This window comes from Metopolophium dirhodum, chromosome 1, assembly GCF_019925205.1.
Source record: "Metopolophium dirhodum isolate CAU chromosome 1, ASM1992520v1, whole genome shotgun sequence".
Taxonomy (NCBI): domain Eukaryota; kingdom Metazoa; phylum Arthropoda; class Insecta; order Hemiptera; family Aphididae; genus Metopolophium; species Metopolophium dirhodum.
The window spans coordinates 73203004-73221407 of record NC_083560.1 but is presented as its reverse complement, the minus strand read 5'-3'; the positions used below and the strand labels follow the sequence as shown (position 1 = coordinate 73221407).

Here is an 18404-nt window from a genome sequence, read left to right as displayed (position 1 = left end):
TAGGGATCAATCGATAGAAAATTAACACTTTAAAGTTTAAATTATCTTATATAATTCTTACTTTTTAAGTTTATTAACCATTTTAGTTTCCCAAAATTGACAATCATAAATAATTTTTTCTATATGTGTCCAGTTGTTTGTATGAACTACAAAAAAACAAATATTCCTCCCGGTTATCCGTAACTGACCAATTATTTGATAAAAGTACGGATGCTCTTTTTTTAATTTAATGGTTCCGTCTTTATTTATAATACAGTATTGCAACTGCAGGTGTAACAAATATGTAAAAAATATGTTATAATTTATAACTAATAAAAATAAAAATGTATTTAAAATATAATTATTTTCATAACATGTATTACTTACAAGTTTACTTTCAATTGCTTCTTTTGCATTATTTGTGTCTCTCTCCGTATACGGACATTTAATTTCAACAATCGCGTTGTCATCAATTAATCCGTCTAAAAATGTTCAAAATTTTATTTAAAATAATAGTTAAATTATTAAAGGAATACCTATGTCTACTTGGCCAAAGAATTCTCTGGGTATTTAAATTTTAATAAAAATGTAATATAAAATAATGTATTTTACCTGGACTTGCAGCTAGATATGGATATTCATTGTCCGTAAAAAGTCCACATAATTTTACGGTCATTCCTGTCAAGTCCTGAAACCGTGTTCTCGCCAAAGATTCATTTTCAACGCCGTGTGTCATTTCTTTACTTGTTATCGATGACTTGTATAACATGTTATGAACTTTGACCTTGCAGCTTGTGTTTATTCTCATTCTGCATACATCGCCAAATTTTGAAGCTGTAAGTCTCTTCTTTCGCTCACTAAACCATTTTTGACTGTGGTTTTGTTCTCTCGTCAAATATTCTAGTTGGTCTTTGTCTACTTTATATAATTTTTCGAGAAATATATCTTTTTTTTTTATTAGTTCTTCATCATCTATTACATCAAGCAATGGCTCGGCTAACCCATAATTATTGTCAGCAGCACTCGACGAAAATTTCGTTTTTGGTCGCTTTATACCTGACGAGAATAATCTTTTCCTTCTGTTAAAAGTATTATCTCTTATTCGTTGTATATTACTCATATATTTTTTGGCAAATTTCCCTGTAGTAAATAAATATTCATTGTTATATTAATAAACTATATAAAAAAAACAGTGTTTATATATTATTGGTGTACATTTCAAGTACCTAAAATTATTCGTTTTTGAATTACAACAAAATAGGAAAATCGCTAGAAGAGAAATCGGGTGAATATCCAATGATGTAAAAATTTAAACTTCAAACTCTCATAAAAAATCTATGAATGATCTCAACTTTTTTTTTAATTTCCACAGACAAAAACTTACAATGAACCTTTATTACATTTTCGAGTTTTTCGACCAATCAAATAGGTATTTTTTTATCGCCATAAATTAAAAAAAAACTAATGAAAATTGAAAATGTCATATGCCTATAAATAGTTCAACATGATTTAAAATATTTTAAAAATTGTAGGGTTTATAGAAAATTCTAATTCAACATAGAGTGAAAAATAAAAAGTTTACAATTACTTGGACGTAAAACATGAAGTATTTTGTAGAAAGCAACCACCTATTAATGATACTTTCATAAATAATAATAAAAAAACACAGGTCATATAGACCATTGTATCAATACATTTTCATTGCTCCGATCAGAATCTAATAAATAATAATATAATTTTATTTAATAATTATTAATCTTACCTGGACTTTTAGTTGTAATTTTTTTTTGTATCGTACGTAAATAGTTTTTAGAATTGAAAGCTACAACTGCAGCTTCTATTTGTGTTTGATAATTATGACTTTGTGTAAAGTTAATTTGCTTCCCACCGATATACTTGTTAATCAAACTGTTTAATTGTTCACAAGGGTTATTATCAACGTCTTCAATTAAACTTTCTGCATTGTTTGATAAGCGATACACAATTTTTCTAATTTCTCCCATTAAACCACTCTCTTCAGCACCTGGGACCAAATTAGGCTCACCACTTTTGCTTCCTTGACAAAAGTAGTTTGCACATCCATTATGTTGTCCTAGCCGATGATACGGACTATTAGAAATATCCTGTTTCAGTGCTAATAGAAATAAAAATAAAAAGTTCATTATTCTCATTAAATAATAATTAATAACTAAAAGGGTAATTTTTGTAAATTATAACAATAAAAACCTGCAACTTTTTGATTGAGCGGCAAATCACGTCTCTTTTGATATGAAATAGCTTTAGTTATATCAGACCGAAAACGTAATATTTTTGACTTTATGAAGTTACGAATAACTATCGGGTAACTAATATTTTTTGTTAGTGCTGTTAATTTAGTAGCAAAATTACGCAGAAGGTGATTTCTGCATTCAATTTTTTTAATCGTGAAGTCGTTTCCATAAGGTAACGTCTCATTTAACCGTTTGGTTACACTACTATCACCGTCACCTAAAATGTTTTCATAAATAATAAAACTACATAATTGCAAAACTATTAAACTATCTAAATATTGTAAGTGTTATTGGTTACCAATTAATTTATTGAATTTTAACCCATGCATATTTATACTGTTCATAAACCCTTCTACGATTCCATCAGCTTCCATTGATGTCGATGTCTTACTCCAATTTAAAAAACAGTTGTGTTTTGATGGTTCTTCCTTTTTTGTGCGGGCTCTCTGACACACAGAACAGTATTTGTTTCGTACACCCACAAATAAAACTTTTTTAGTCTTATAACCAATTATTGCAGCCTATACTTAAAAAATTATTTGATTAATACAATATATTTTTTTTAAATAATTATCATGTTATCGTATTGATAACAATAAAAAGTAAGAATAACATAATAAAAAGTTTATTACCGCTCCCGAAAAAGCATTATATTTTGTTCGGTAACTTCGCTTAGACCACTGACCATCTGCAATTACAGTACACATGGGAGTACCATCCGTGTCTAAATTATTACTGTCTATTGCTAATTGCCGCTCTTCATTACCTGCCATTATCATCTCTTCTAAGGCAGAATCTTTTACATCGTCACCAAGCATCGAAAGATGTTTGATATAAGACGTCGATGATATATTTGGTAACTCGATTGCAGCAGAGAGTTCGCTTAATTGAGCATGGCCAATTCCTACATGATTTAGAATGGTACAATGTTATGGACAATGTTATATTATAATATTTAAGTTAAATATTTAAATAATGTATTATATATGTTACCAATAGCTAAACTGCCATTTACAATAGCTTTATTTATTCCTAAAGAATTTGACTGTACTGTTCTCTCTGAATATATAGTGCATTCAAAATTACACATTTTACATTTAAATGTAAACACTGATGTATACCCTCTGCGACACTCATGCTGGAATACCATATCTAAGAAAGAACAGTCAAATTTGTCATGACGAATACTTTGTATTTGCTCAAACACATAGCTAATATCGACTATTCTACGTCCTTCAAGTAAACTGTAAATAAAATTAACATAGAAATGTGTATAGGTACTTTATTTTATTTTTTCAAAACAACTTCTAATCTTTTCATACTTGGAAACAGTAGTATCGTTAGAAATTGAATAATCAGTTTCTAAATTATGAGCCATGATTTCGTCTGTATCGAATGTTTCACTCAAACTAGTACAAGACAAATTATGTTGTGGAAGTTCAATTAAAAGTTTCGGCCTGGATTGATCAGAATTTGGTGTATCTAATAAAGTTGTTCTCCTAAATTTATTTAAATATAACATAGTTTAATAGATTACACTTTTTGTTAACAAGTTAGAATAACTTAAAAATGTGAAATGTTCCAAGACAAATCAAAACTATTCGTTAAACACTAAAACGTATCACGTAGGTATCCTAAATAATATATATAATAAATAGTTCGTAGTTTTCATATTTATTTATGGCAATTATTTAAAAAATATCTATATAGCTATGGCCTCACTCAAAAAATAAAAAATAAATGTTTTTGTATCAGATATAATATAAGTCTTGGTAAATATTTCATTTTATATTTGAATTAAATAAATTAGTTAATTCACCTCGACGTTGACGGTGAGCTCCAAATAAAAGATGTATCGTTACATGTATCTTCGACGTGAAAAGTTAATTTTGACTCACTAAAACGTAATTATTATTTTCAGGAAACAATTTTATATGTATTTGTAATGTAATAATGTATAGGTACTCAAAATTAGAAGATTCTAGAGTTCCGTCTAAATTGTCCGTGGCAGGATTTTCAGGCATGTCATCTAATCCATTAGCTGGTAGTAGTAATAGACGTTCACTAAAATAATTACATCTAACAATCATTTAAATATAACAAAAATAATAATCTCCTGATCCCAATCCCAATACTATAATTATTTACCTGCAAGTATCTAAACCTGGTACTGAAATAAGTCATAAGACGGATTATTATTAATTAAAATGTTTTACTTACGTTTTTTTGAGTTTAATATTTTTCATACGCTTACTAACTGCTTTCTTTCCAGTAGCTCGTTTTTTTGAACGTAATTTTGTTGGTGACATTATAAATATTAGTCAGTTGCAACCAAACATTTAAATACGTTAACACACAAAATAAATTACACGAAAACGCACATTAAAACACTAACACTTTTTTGTAATTTAATTAAAACAGTTAAAAACAATGACTAAAATTAAATTGACAAGTTTTGATGAATCAATACTGTTGAATAAACAAACACCCAAGACCCAACTAAAAGTAATTTGCTGAATATTGCCCGCACATAGTAGGTAGGTACCTAGGTATATTATAGCAATTAGGAAGTGTGCTTATATTTGTATTGTACGATTATCTATATACCTAATATTATAACAGTATCAGTGTGTATTTTAATTTTAGAATTATCCAGCAATTACGTATTGGAAACACGTAAAATACAATAAATTAAATTAAATTATTACATAATATCTAAAATATTCCTGGAAATTATTACGCGCGCGGGCGCGCTGATCGCCGATATAGACAAATATAATTTTAGTTTATCATGGAGGGGGAAATCGTATTCGATGTCGCAACGACCGTAGGCAGCAGCACATTACAGCCAAAATTATTTAATAAAATTGAAATCTCTACGTGAAAACTGTTTCGCGCGGGAAAGAACCAAGAAGGCTACAGTCATAACTAAGAAACGACATTTTCATCACATAAAAAGGAGACATTTTTCTGTGAAATATCGTTTTTATTTTTTCGATATCGGAACTACAAAAAAAGTTATTCAAGTTTTAAAAACACAAAAATAATGGATTTTGAAATAATGAGAACTTTTTTCGTATAAGTGATATTAAAAAAATAAAAACGATATTTCACAGATAATGTTCTCAACTATATTGTATATTAATTTGGAGTCTTAACTATCGCTACAACTTGAGTGGTTCTATCCCGCGTGAAACGGTTTTTACGGACGAATTTATACATGTGTAGCGTCCTCTTAATAGTTGATTATTTGGACTTGATATGAATGAGGAGGGATTTAGGTAACCTCGCTGCTGTATGTTAGGCGTTGAGTAAGCATTGTCATTAAGTAAGTCACTTAATGAATATATTAAATTTTATTTCAATGATGAATCATTTCATACAAAAAACCATTCAGGTAATATCAATACAATTTCATCTGTTGAGTAAAAAAGCTTGAAAATTTAATAGAAGGCTCCTAGGTTATTGTTTCAAAGGCAGATGAAAAAAATTAAAAATATTTTGTCACAGTTTTTATTTAAAAGCATTTAAAGTTCAAATCTTGACAAAATACGGAAAAATCACGAAAATTAGCAAATTATTTTGAGTTGAGAATTCATAAAAATGTTTCTTTTTAAATCTAAGATTTGAAAATGTAATACAAGATTATCCATAAGTTTGTCTACCTTTATCAAAAAAAAAAAAATGTCTACGAGAAAGTAAAATTAAATTTTAATAAGCGTTTGAAATTCATATTTTTACAACATTTGATATTCACTCGATATCTCATGTAACGATTTTCTTATTTTGTTGTAATTAAAAAACGTATGACTGTAGATACTTGAAAATTTCACTGAATGTTTATATTAGAATTTTCTATACACGATAAAAATTTGAAAATAATTTGACTCTTTTTGAGCTGTTTACAGACATTGTTAGTTTTCAATTTTTTTAGTTTTTTTTTCTATAAATATCAATAAAATCATTTGTTAGGTAAAAAAGCGTGAAAATGTAATATAAGGCTCCCGATACATCATTCCAATAGCAGTTGAAAAATATTAAAAATACATAGGCACAATTATTTTTTTTTATAAACATTTAAAGTTCAAATTTTGACAACATTTATCAAATTTATAATTTATAAACTATTTTGTAGTTAAAAATATATAAAATGTTTAACTTTTATGGCTAACGATTGAAAATTTAAAACAAGGCTCTTAGGCTCCACGTAAATAAGTTATATATAAATTACTTTTTTCACAATAATATCATCAAATATACTTGGTAATATCATAGGCTGACTGACCGTTTTCGCTCAGAATCGTTTTTCTTATACAATGATATTATATCATTGAATTCAAATTTAACACCATCCATTACAGTGTCCCACTTGTAACCTACTGTACAGCAGAGCGACATCCACTTACCCACCTTTTTTTAATAATAATCGTAATTATTACTATAACTTGAGAAATCTTCTATATTCAATTTCAATCTTTTTTGGCCTCGCTACTGCTGTCAATTTTAGCTGAAAAGACCTAAAGTATTGACAACATTAAAGTTAGTTAACGTTATTCGATTTTGTTTCTGAAAAAAATTTTAACTCACCAGAAAATTGTCTATAGATCCTACGAAGCACTTTTTAAAAAGTAAAATTTATATTATTGTGAACTGTAATTGAAAACTTGAAAATATCAACTTTTTCGAATCATAATTAAAATTAAAAACGGAAAATGTTTCGTACGATCTACAGACATTTTTCTGCTTAATTCAAATATTTTTTTCAGAATCAAAATCAAACAACGTTAACTAACTTTAATTTTGTCAAAACAAATGTATGTTTTTGTAAAATTTGTGTAGTGAAATTTATATAGTTATCGAACTATTGACATGTGCATGCGCGTATGAGAAAGGATACCCACATTTAATTGCACTCACACTAATAATCATTTACAACTAACACGTAGATCCCGGGCGACTATGACAAGATTAGAAATTGCCTAAATGTTGCCCCTTAAATAATGACCGTAGCGTGGCACATTAATACTGAAGATTTCCAGGAGTATATCTACCTAGCAAAAACTAAATTATACAAATCATTATTCCTACAGGTAGGTAATTAATAAATTATATATATTTTTTTAATACACATAAAAACACACATGCTTGGTAACGATGCATCATAAAATATATTTTTATCAATAATACAAATTACATTATTGAAAAACTTTTATAACGTAGGTAGGTAACATTTATAACACTGGTATCAATAAAATATAATATCTAGCTATATTATATAGGTAGGTAGGTATAATCATGAGAAAATCCATTTAGTTAGCAACTGTTTGTTTGTAAATTTTTTTCGCATTGTTGATAACTATTATGCCAATAGAATTTTTACGTTTTTACTTATCTAGTTATATTATATTTTTACTTGTCTAATATATTATAATAGTCAATTGTGCCCGCTTTACATAACATTTTTTGAAAATGAACAAAAACGTGATCGTCTATAAAGGTTAACTAATATGCAATAAAAGTTTAAGTTTTAAGCATTAGGATCTAATATTTGTACTTAATTATATAATACATGATGATTTTACGTATTAAGACTGTTGCAGTAAACTGGAAAAAATCGCTTCAAAACGGAGAATTTATGGATCCGAGTCGGCTCTCAGGTTGAACAAAAAAGTAATAATACTGTAATTTAAAACAACAAAATATTGTTAAACCGTTTGGATTTAAAAAGATAGCTACCTACTTATAAAGTTCTAGTTTGCTGTGGGCACATTCACATAATATATTATATAGGTAGTTGATGTATAGTGTATATAAGATTCAAGGAGTCCATAGGTCCATAATCATTTATAAAGTATATAGGTACTCGTGTTACAAATACTCGGTACTCAGAAGTCGGTGGGTAGTAGATACGTAGGATGTCATGGCGCTAGTAAGATAATACGTGCAACATAATATAGGTAAAATGCTTTAGTGTTTTTGAGTTTTGAGTAAAATCACCCGTTGCGAAAATAATAGAGAATACTATTTTTGAGGGTTTGACATATAAAATTGTATAAATATTGTATCAAAACATTTTAATAATTTAAATTTACCAAATTAAATTTTTTATTTTTAATGTTGAATACAAAGTTAAATAATGATAAAATATAAAACCTATAATATGCCAAACTCTCAAAATATTATATTCGCACACCAAAAAAAAACGATTTTACATGAAAGCATTTTGACTAGGTTTGAGTGGGTCTAATAAATATAATTGCGCTGACATCCTAATAAGTTATTAGGATGTCAGCGTAATTTTTATTAGTAACTAGCCGACCTGTCACATCTTTGCCCGTGATTGGTTGTTTATTTTGCCTCCGGATGATATGTATAATTTTTTATTCAAATTTTATCGTTTAATGTGATCGGCAAGTAAATATGAAAAATGGTTAATGAAAACTTATTGAAATGTATCTAGCGGTATTAATGATAAATATATTTTTATCAAAAATAGCTGATCCCGTGCACTACGTTGCCAGTTAAATGTACCAACTCTATATGACTCAAACATTGTTCAATCCGTTATTTAATATTCGGTGTATGGGGTTTAACATTTATCTTAACTTTTCTGTTGCCTGGAATAAAAATTCTGATTTACAGCAGTAGATCGCGGATCCCGTGCTGTCTGTACATAAATGTATGATTTAACTCTTAAGTATTAAAGTTATACGAAGTTTGTCGTTTTTACTTAATTCCACCTACGGTGGATTAATATAATCAATTAATACAAAATCCAAACCTAACCTAACCGTACTAAAATCCGTTGAATAAAAAAAACAAATTTAACCCTTTTTAAATTAATCTATCTTCTTCCTAGAGGTCTAATATACACACAAACATTCATTTATATATGCCTATATATATATATATATATATATATATATATTGATGAAAAATAATAATACAAATCAACAAAAATAGTGGATTAACCAATAGCAACCAATATATAGTACACTATTATTATTTTAATCAGCAACAATAAACTAAATTTTTTATTATTTAGTTTATTTTTTTCTGGATAGATGGCGCCACTGTTGTATTTTTAACATCCCTATTTTCTACTTTTCTGGTGGATTTTCCTAAAATGTTCTTTCATAAGAACCTTGTCCTGACAATTACGAACACAACAAAAAAAGAATCAACCAAATCGGTTCAATAGTTTCGGAGTTTATCCCGAACAAAAAAAACAGCCTTCATTTTATATAGTAGTATAGATATAAATAAGATAGACCGATAGAACGATGAAAATATATACAAAAACCAAAGCTGGGCAAGTTAACCAATTTTTTTAACTAGTTAAAGTTAAGTTATCCTAAAATAAAAAAAACTAAGCTAAGTTAGAGTTAGTTTTAAAAAATTACTGAATTTGAGTAGCGAAGTTAAGTTACAAATTTTCATGAAAATAATAACTAAGTTAAATGTTAAGTTACTTTTTTTTTTTAAATACCTTTAACTTACTCATAAACGTTTTTTTTATCTCATCGTAGGAAAATAACTAGTTTTGGTATAAAGTAAAACAAACGCTCAAATGATTACATTGACGAATGACTAAATTCATTGTTGGAACTTGGAACCCCCATAGTCACACACTTACATCAGTTGACACACTACTACATAAGCTGATATTATATAATATAGAGACGTATAAATTGACAACAATTAATTCTTATATATTATTTTATTTATATACCAATATAATATTATAGGAATGTAAAGTGTAGTTTGTAGAAAACACGGCATAAGTATCATCGTATCAGAAATTACTAATTAGGTCCGTTCTGGAAATTGTATTATTACCTATCAATGTACACAGTACACTAGTAACAATGTAAAATACGTCTTAACCGTTGTCATTTCATAGAAAATATAAACGCCCTAGTTATATTTTCAAATAAGTAATAAATAAATAATAATAATCGCTATTCACTATAATACTACTAATTAGTAATTGCTATATACCTATACTATAATGGTATAAGTATATTATAGTAAATAGTAATAAATATAATAATATACACACCTACATACGTACAATTAAATTATTTTGAAAACAAGTGTTGTATAAAGATGGTCTTTAGATTTTTAGAAAAAAAAAAATTACAATAATGTTAAAAATGTTGTAAATAATCACCTAAGTACCTACCGATTTATAATAAAAAATAAATGTTTTTGAAAAGTTTTATTTTATTTATGGTGATACCAAACAGTGGTGGGAGGTAGTGGTGACCGATGGTCAATATATTTTGTTAAGTGTGAGGTGTAAAGCCCTCCATGAGTCGATTTCCTATATATTATAATATTTTTGATGCTACAGCTTCGACTTGATATTCATGATATTATAATTATTATATGCCTTAAGGTTCTAATTATTTAGGTACTTTTTAACAGTAGTTGTGAAAGTATATCTTGGCGTAACCGTCTTAAACTATTCATGAAATATTAATTATAGGACTCCAAACTTGACGTGTCTAATGAAAATCTTGTTAAAGAATCAAAAAACAAAATTAAAAAAATGCCGTTTTTTTGTGCCAGTAGTGCTAGCAAAAGTCATAATATGTGTGTGAACATACAAACAACTTTGTCCATGATAAAGGTTAGTACTTAGTATTAATAGTTATAGCATTTAATAAAAAATATCTATTATTTGTTTAATGAAAAAATAACTTTAAATAGAAACACAAAGTTCCTTATTGTACATTTTTTTTTTTATTATTATTGATCGATTAGCATCATCAACAAAGGTTAAATTACTATATTAGCTTAGATAATTCTGAATGTTTTTAAAATGTTATTACTTCGTTGTAGAGCTCTGCACGGTCCGTTTTCTTATAGACCGGACAGGACTGATAATTTTTAACAGAGACTAGGACCGGACCGGATCGGACCAGGCCGATAAAATAAAAATGAAGTCAGACCGAACGATTATTTTATTATGATAATGATTTTTATTTTTCAACGTACCTAATATAAATTATATTATTAAATCAACGTTCAAAATGCAGATCACTATAGATTGGACAATATATACCTAATAAAAATTTGAAGGCGGACTGGACTGGACCATTTTTTTTAAGGATCGAACCGGGCCGGACTATTTTTTTTTTAGACGAAGAGACCGAACCACATTAAATTATAATACAGAAAGACCGATAAAACCGGACCATGGTCCGGCCCGGTCAGGACTGATCTAGACCAGACCGTGCAGAGATCTACTTCATTGGTTGCTTCTATTTGGGGTCCTAGGGTTTCGTAAAGGTGTTATGGCAAATTATTTTATTTTCTTTCGTTTTTGTATCTGAGACAATCTGTTAAAATTACATCAAAATACATTTTCAATATAATAATATGTAGGTGTAATGTACATTTTTCATTAAATATATTTTTGACAGTAATAGTGGTGTATGATGTATGAATGTATGATTATTATTTATTTGAAGTATTATGGTTATGTATTATGGTTTTATTTATTTAGCCATTAAGCGGTATTAATCGTTTTATTAGTATTTTTTTTTTTAAATTTTGTATATTTATTAAAAAATGTTATTATGAAAATTCAGCAATTCCCCGGTCAAAGTTATGAAGATCAAGATAGTTTATTAAATTCATCTACTAACTTTATTGTTGAAACAAAATCGAACAAAAATAGCGGAACTAGCTTAATATCACAGCAATCCTCAGATGTGCACATTTGCCCAGCTACATCGGAGGACAAATTTATAGACCAAGAGGATGATATCGTAGAAGGTTTAAATCCAAACCGGTGGGCAGTGAAACAAACCGATGCTGATATAAATCATTCTGAGGTAACTTTATTTATATAAATAAGTAACTGCTGTCCGTATAGGCGGAGGTTTCGTTGTTCTAATGTCCTCTTTCTGTACCTAGACAAATATCTGTTTTATTGTGCCATGAAAAAAAATACTCGTATAAATTCACCTTACACAAAAATAGTAAAACATTTTGGAGCTTATGTAAATTCCACCGATTTTCAAGTAGTCGAGTTTAACACTAGGATTTATAATATTATGTAAATTCCACCGGCACATTTTTTGACCTACAAAAATAAATGTTAACTCTACCTGTCGTAAATTTATGTAAATTCCACCGATATTATAAAAAAATCAAATCTAAATATGTATGGACAATTATATATATGATTAGTTGCAGGTAGTTGGAAAAATGTTTTATTTAGCTTAATACGCTTTATCAAAACAGAACGTTAACTATATTACTATCATAATCTACACAATAATAGTCCAAAAATCAAACATTAAAGCAATACAAATGATAGTCTATATAACAATGAATGTGTCGTATAATTAATTGCCTATTAATTGGTCGGGGTTTGTTAACTATCCTCAAATTCGCAGATAGGTCATTATAAAATTGTCATCGTCTTATTAATTATATCTATTTTCACAGAAAATTTATTTTACCACAAATACCTGGTATATTGCACAATATAATATGATTAATACATCATTACAAATAATTGAACAATATTTTAATTGATAAATCCTTCTAAATTAGTGTGGGATACGAAAAAACTCTTGTTCTTGTCCAAATCGGTTCATGGAAAGTTACCATAAAGTAATGGCTCCTTTTATGAAGCATTTGAAACGTAAACAAAATTCAATAGAACCTCCTCAAAATCCTTACACTAAAGCAAAACTTGTACAACACTATGAATTGTTGTCCAAGCACATGCAAGTGCTCAAACTAACTATAGTCACAATGAACAACGAATTTCTAACATTGACCGAGTAAGAATATTGTTGGATTAATTAATTACTTATAGATACCTACTACATACTAAGTAATCTGTACTCGGTTGAAAAACCAGCATTTAAAATATTTAAAATATATTAATTTTTTTGTAAAATACTTGTGGTGATGCGATACTTTTAAAATACTCTCTACAGCGTAGAGGAATTCAACATTTTGTTGTAAGAACATTTTTAGGGACAAAACTACTATACTAAGTCAAATTTTTTATATTATTATAACTATTTCGCTTAATGGGCGGTATTATTATGTTTTTGGGAATTTTGGTCCACCGTATGATTTTGCCACTTTACTCCGTAACTCGAACATTTCATCTAATTTGTTATAAAAAGAAACGATTTTTACGAACGTAATTTTATTGCTTACACGTGTCAGAACTTAAATTTAAAAATATCGGGAAAGGCGTTCTGCTGTTTAGTTATAGCCTTTAGGTGTAGAGGGTCGTCATTGAGTACATTACAGTTGTAGGTATACATTACAGTGACCTGTAGGTTAGGTTGGAAACTACAACAAATAACTGAAATCGGGTTTTTTCGATTAAATATTAAATGACAAAATGTTTACAATAAAAAATTCTAAATATTTATTTTGAAGATTTTAGATTTCTGTAAGAACAACCTATGGAGATGCTTGTATTAAAAATTTCAAGCACAAACCAAATTTTTATCACACTTTTTTTTTTTAAACCACCCGATGACTTTTTTTATTATAACGTTCAATGATCTTTAACAATACATTTAAGTGGTGTACATACATATTAAATATTAATAAATGAATGAATAGATATTTAGTAAATATATATAAAAAAACATGTTTGGGTTATCACTCCCAGTGGAGAGGTCCCAGGTGTTCATAGTGCTTTATGGACTTTTTTTATTATTGCAGCAGAGCCACCACGAGCTCTACTACTATGTAAATTGTAATGTGATATACGTTTGGTAGTTTCTTATCTTCAAGAAAGTCCGCGTTGTAAAGTGTATTTCTGATATAAGAGCTATATCGATGTTATCTCTATGTAGAAGGTCTTCAAGCTCCTGTTTACGCTGTACTAGCCCATTGGTGTTCCATGTAATGATCCTAAGTGTATTGTTCATTTCTTTTTCTGTTTGGTGTTTTTGGACTTAGTATGTTTTGTTTCTAACTTGTCCATTCTCGCTGTAATATTTACTATAGTGTTTGAGTAACATTAGTTAACGCAACTAAAATATCATTAAGTCTTGGATCATTATTTTCCTTAGGTTGTTGTATTGACATTTGAGGTACAGATTGGTTATCTCTTGATGCACTTGAAGTACTAGCCATCTGTGCGTACGAAATGTTTGTTGTGACCGGCTGAGCTGATTTCTGTTGCATCCTTTGCACAGCAGTGACTTGTTTCGGGTGTGCTCTTTCTACTGTTTTTTTATAGGCCGAGCATCCCTTCCAGTTGGCCGTGTGATTTTCACTACAGTTAGCACACTTTGGTTTTATCTTTTTAGGTTTAGGACAGTCTGTGGTTTTATGACCCTCGCATACTGCAGATCTGTGACAGTAATTTTGTGTGTGCCCGAATGCTTGGCAGTTTTTGCACTGCGGTACTTCTTTATTTTTACGCGGTGGTTCTATTTTTATAACCTGATGGCATAACAATTTATGTTATATATGTCTTTATTATTCTCCTTTGGCTGTAAATCTACGGAAAAATAATGGTAGATATGAGTCCATTCACTGTTTTTGTTTTTAGGGTCAGATTTTTTCTTAATCAGAATATTAGTTAAATTAATTACTTCCTTGTTATTATTATGACCTTGGTCGTATAATTCACTTTTTATTAGACCCAGATCTGAGTCATGATTTATACTTCGTCACACAACTCGAAACGGTTTTTCACTTTTCAATTGATACCGATGGTATTCAATATTATTTTCTTCTAACGTCTTTATTGTGCTTCTGAATTGACTTTCATTTGTCATCAGTATTTTTGTCTCATTATTGATAAAATTTTGAATTTCTGTTCTTGCCCTACTGGTTCCTCGCACGTTAGTAATTTTTTTAGTTTATCAAAGTGTTTCACACCTTTGATGGTTATTGGCAGAGGCTTATATACTTTTTGAGTATCTCCATTTAATTGGTTTTTGTTGTTTGTTTGTGTAGGTTTTTCACTTACATTAACATTATTAGACACTGACGCATTAGAAGTGGTTATATTTAACTGTGACTTTTTAGCTTCCAATGATAGTTCTTCGTTATTAAGTTGTAATAATTTATTATTTGCCTGCATTAAGGATAATTCTTGACGGAGTTCATTGTTAGTTCGCATTAATTCTCATATTGCATTTTGCATTTGCTCATACGTCGGCTGTATGTCCGAGTTCATGATGGTGCACGACACGCGACGGTGGGAACCACCGGTACGCCGTTGCTCGGGCAACCTACTTAATTATACAATGTAAACACCTACCAATGTCTTCTTTGCGTGGTAAGCATTTTTCATGATATTTGAATTATTGAAAATAACACTATGTACGTGTACGACACTCGAGAGCGGAAACATACGTGTTGCTCGTTCAACAAACAAATCGCAACTGACACATAAACATTAATAAAAAAAAAAATTAAAACAGTTTACAATTTCAGTTTTACAAAATATAAAGAGCCAACAAAATATATTTTAAATTATATTATTTTTAGAAAATGCTAGTACAAATAATTTGTCAAAAATTCAAATCTTCAGTTTTTCATTATTGAATTTCAATAAAAAAAATTGATTTTGTACCCCTGATTTTCCGGAAAAATTCTAGTTTTTTACTTCTGATTTCTCAAACTAGATCCGATTAAATACCCTGAAACCATACTAGTTGAGAATTTAAGGTCCACGAGCACAATCAAATGCCATGCACGAACTGTAGTTAGCAGTGAGCGTTCAGTTCCTACACTTGAAACACAATAGGTATTACACTCGTCTTCACCACAAAAACCACTGTGCTCTGTCATTCCTGTCAAACAATCATGGTATACTCATACAAAACATCTGCAGTGTGAAAACAGTATTGCTGAATTTGAAAGAAAAAATACATACAGTAATTAACTTTTTAAAAATCGTTTCGATTTTGGGATTAAAGTTGTATTTGGTAGTCAGCTTTCTTATATTATGTATTTTTGTTGATTTTTTTTTAATTTTTGATTTACATTTTTGAAAACTTTTTAGTTAAAAGAGGCCATATGATAAGTAGTGCACACTGCACAGGGTCTATATTTTTTTTAAATCAGGCACGAGCAATTCTGCAGTTGACACATTTTTGTTTTTTGTTGTTGGTTAATTGTTCAAAATATTAAGTCTGATTTTAAACTATTTTTAGGCATTTTAGATTTTAATTTTTTTACGTTTTATAAAATGTTGATATAATGATATACAATTTAAGGTTCACTCAGAAAACTTGAAAATGTAATAAGTACTTATGTTTTTATTTTAACGATTTAAAAACAGATATACACGATTTTTTTTAAGCATTCAATGTTAAATTGTTTGACAAAATTAGGTAAATTTTAATTTTTAATAAGTACCTAACATAGATATTATCTATGTCATTAGAAAATACAACAAACTCTACGATCAACATATTCGGGATCAAAACCAAAACCTCATACCGATATTACTTGATACTGAAGACCAAATTAACGCATTAAGATCCAAGGTCGAAGAGGCTGTTGATGTGTACAGAGAAGTAAAGAAATAAAACAATATCAAGTTTTGACGAACCTATTACTAAATTCACCTATCACACACGCATATAATTATTTCAGGCAGCTTTTGTGAACACGGGAGAAGTATCGAATTCGTCATCGATTCTTTTGGCCGATATTGAAGCAGATCAAAATCGAAGACCCAAGGAAACGACAACAGTACATTTATCCAAATTGTTACGGAGAATTCAGTGCTTACAAGAAAAGCTCAAGACCGGCCATTTCCTTCACGGTTGTGGCGATCAGGCAGAATAACTGTGTGCAAATATTTTATGGTCATCATTAAAACTGCCTTTACTAATATTACAGGACTCAATTGATTGACTTTTTACTGTATATAGGTTAAGTGGTAACGTGTTATGATTAGGTAGGCCGTGGACAGCGGTGGTGTGCCTGGGGTGTGATTTTTTTTATTGGGGGGGGGGGAGATATCTGAAAACCACGTACTCATATATGGCGTATTCATAGTGTAACTGTGTGATAGTATTACAAAAAAATATAAGATAACGAAATTTACAACTAAGCTATGTTGAGTATACTAATATAATATAATATTATATAAAGATATGCTTTTGCACCTGCAGAATCTGAACTTTAATCCTACTAAAATACTATACTATTTCATTGATTTGCTAAATTTTTTTGATAAGAAATTACATTGCTGAATAAATAATTAAATAACGTTTTATAAATTTACTCTCACTTATTAATTGTAGAAGTGTCATTATTATGGACTAGGACGCTACTAAGTATAGGCTACATTTTAAAAAAGTAAAATTTTTTATTTGATATAAATATTGTATTTTTAAATGTAAATACCTACTATACATATAATATAGACATACAGTATTTAAAAAATACAGTTTTTAATATTTGTATATATTTGAATATAAAAAGGTGGGTAAGTGGATGTCTCTCTGCTGTACAGTAGGTTTTAAGTGGGTCACTGTATAATGGATGGTATTAAATTTGAATTCAATGTAGATAGATAATATAATATATTAAATATATAATTTACATATTATCTCTATTTATAGACCTATAAATAAATGGACACAATAATATAAAATTTAGTTTTTACAAAGTGCTTCGTAAGATCTATAGACAATTTTCTGGTGAGTTCAAATTTTTTTTCAGAAACAAAATCGGACAACGTTAACTAACTTTAATTTTGTCAATACTTTAGGTATTTTCAGTTAAAATTGACGGCAGTAGCGAGGCTTCTTAATATAACTAGTGTATGTACGGGGCTACTTGTAGCTCGTACATGAAGACATGAAGTATGAATACAATAACTTGCTAAATGGACAGAGATGTGCAAGGGTAGTTTTAACGTATGTTATTATGTTAACCATCAGTAAAAGCCACTAATAAATAATAGTTGCTAACCTGCTAATTTATTGGAGTTCAATATAGCCTATAGCAGCGACGGATCCAGGGGGAGGGCAAATGGGGCATTTCCCCCCCATGCCCGTCCCAAAATTAAGCCCCGGATCCCCCACTGGCCTATAGGCAATATAACAATTGCGATGGATAGTGTATTAATTGTGGGCATAGACATAAAGTCAGATATTCTTATAACAAGCCAGCAGCCGCCCTTGGTTA

General features: G+C 29.1%; 1 protein-coding gene across 1 annotated transcript; it reads left to right on the top strand.

Annotated features, from left to right (window-relative positions):
- Window positions 1-7718: 7718 nt before the first annotated feature.
- Window positions 7719-17054, top strand: LOC132934253 (uncharacterized). Its single transcript, XM_061000540.1, has 7 exons — window positions 7719-7746; window positions 7840-7919; window positions 10741-10884; window positions 11849-12094; window positions 12822-13054; window positions 16648-16780; window positions 16860-17054. The coding sequence occupies exons 1-7, from the start codon at window positions 7719-7721 to the stop codon at window positions 17052-17054; spliced, it is 1059 nt and encodes a 352-aa protein (XP_060856523.1).
- Window positions 17055-18404: the final 1350 nt, after the last annotated feature.

Coding starts and splice junctions, on each gene's coding strand:
- LOC132934253 (XM_061000540.1), top strand. CDS start 7,719: ATGAACAAAAACGTGATCGTCTATAAAG. Junction 7,747..7,839: donor AAACGTGATCGTCTATAAAG/GTTAACTAATAT, acceptor TTACGTATTAAG/ACTGTTGCAGTAAACTGGAA. Junction 7,920..10,740: donor CTCTCAGGTTGAACAAAAAA/GTAATAATACTG, acceptor TATTAATTATAG/GACTCCAAACTTGACGTGTC.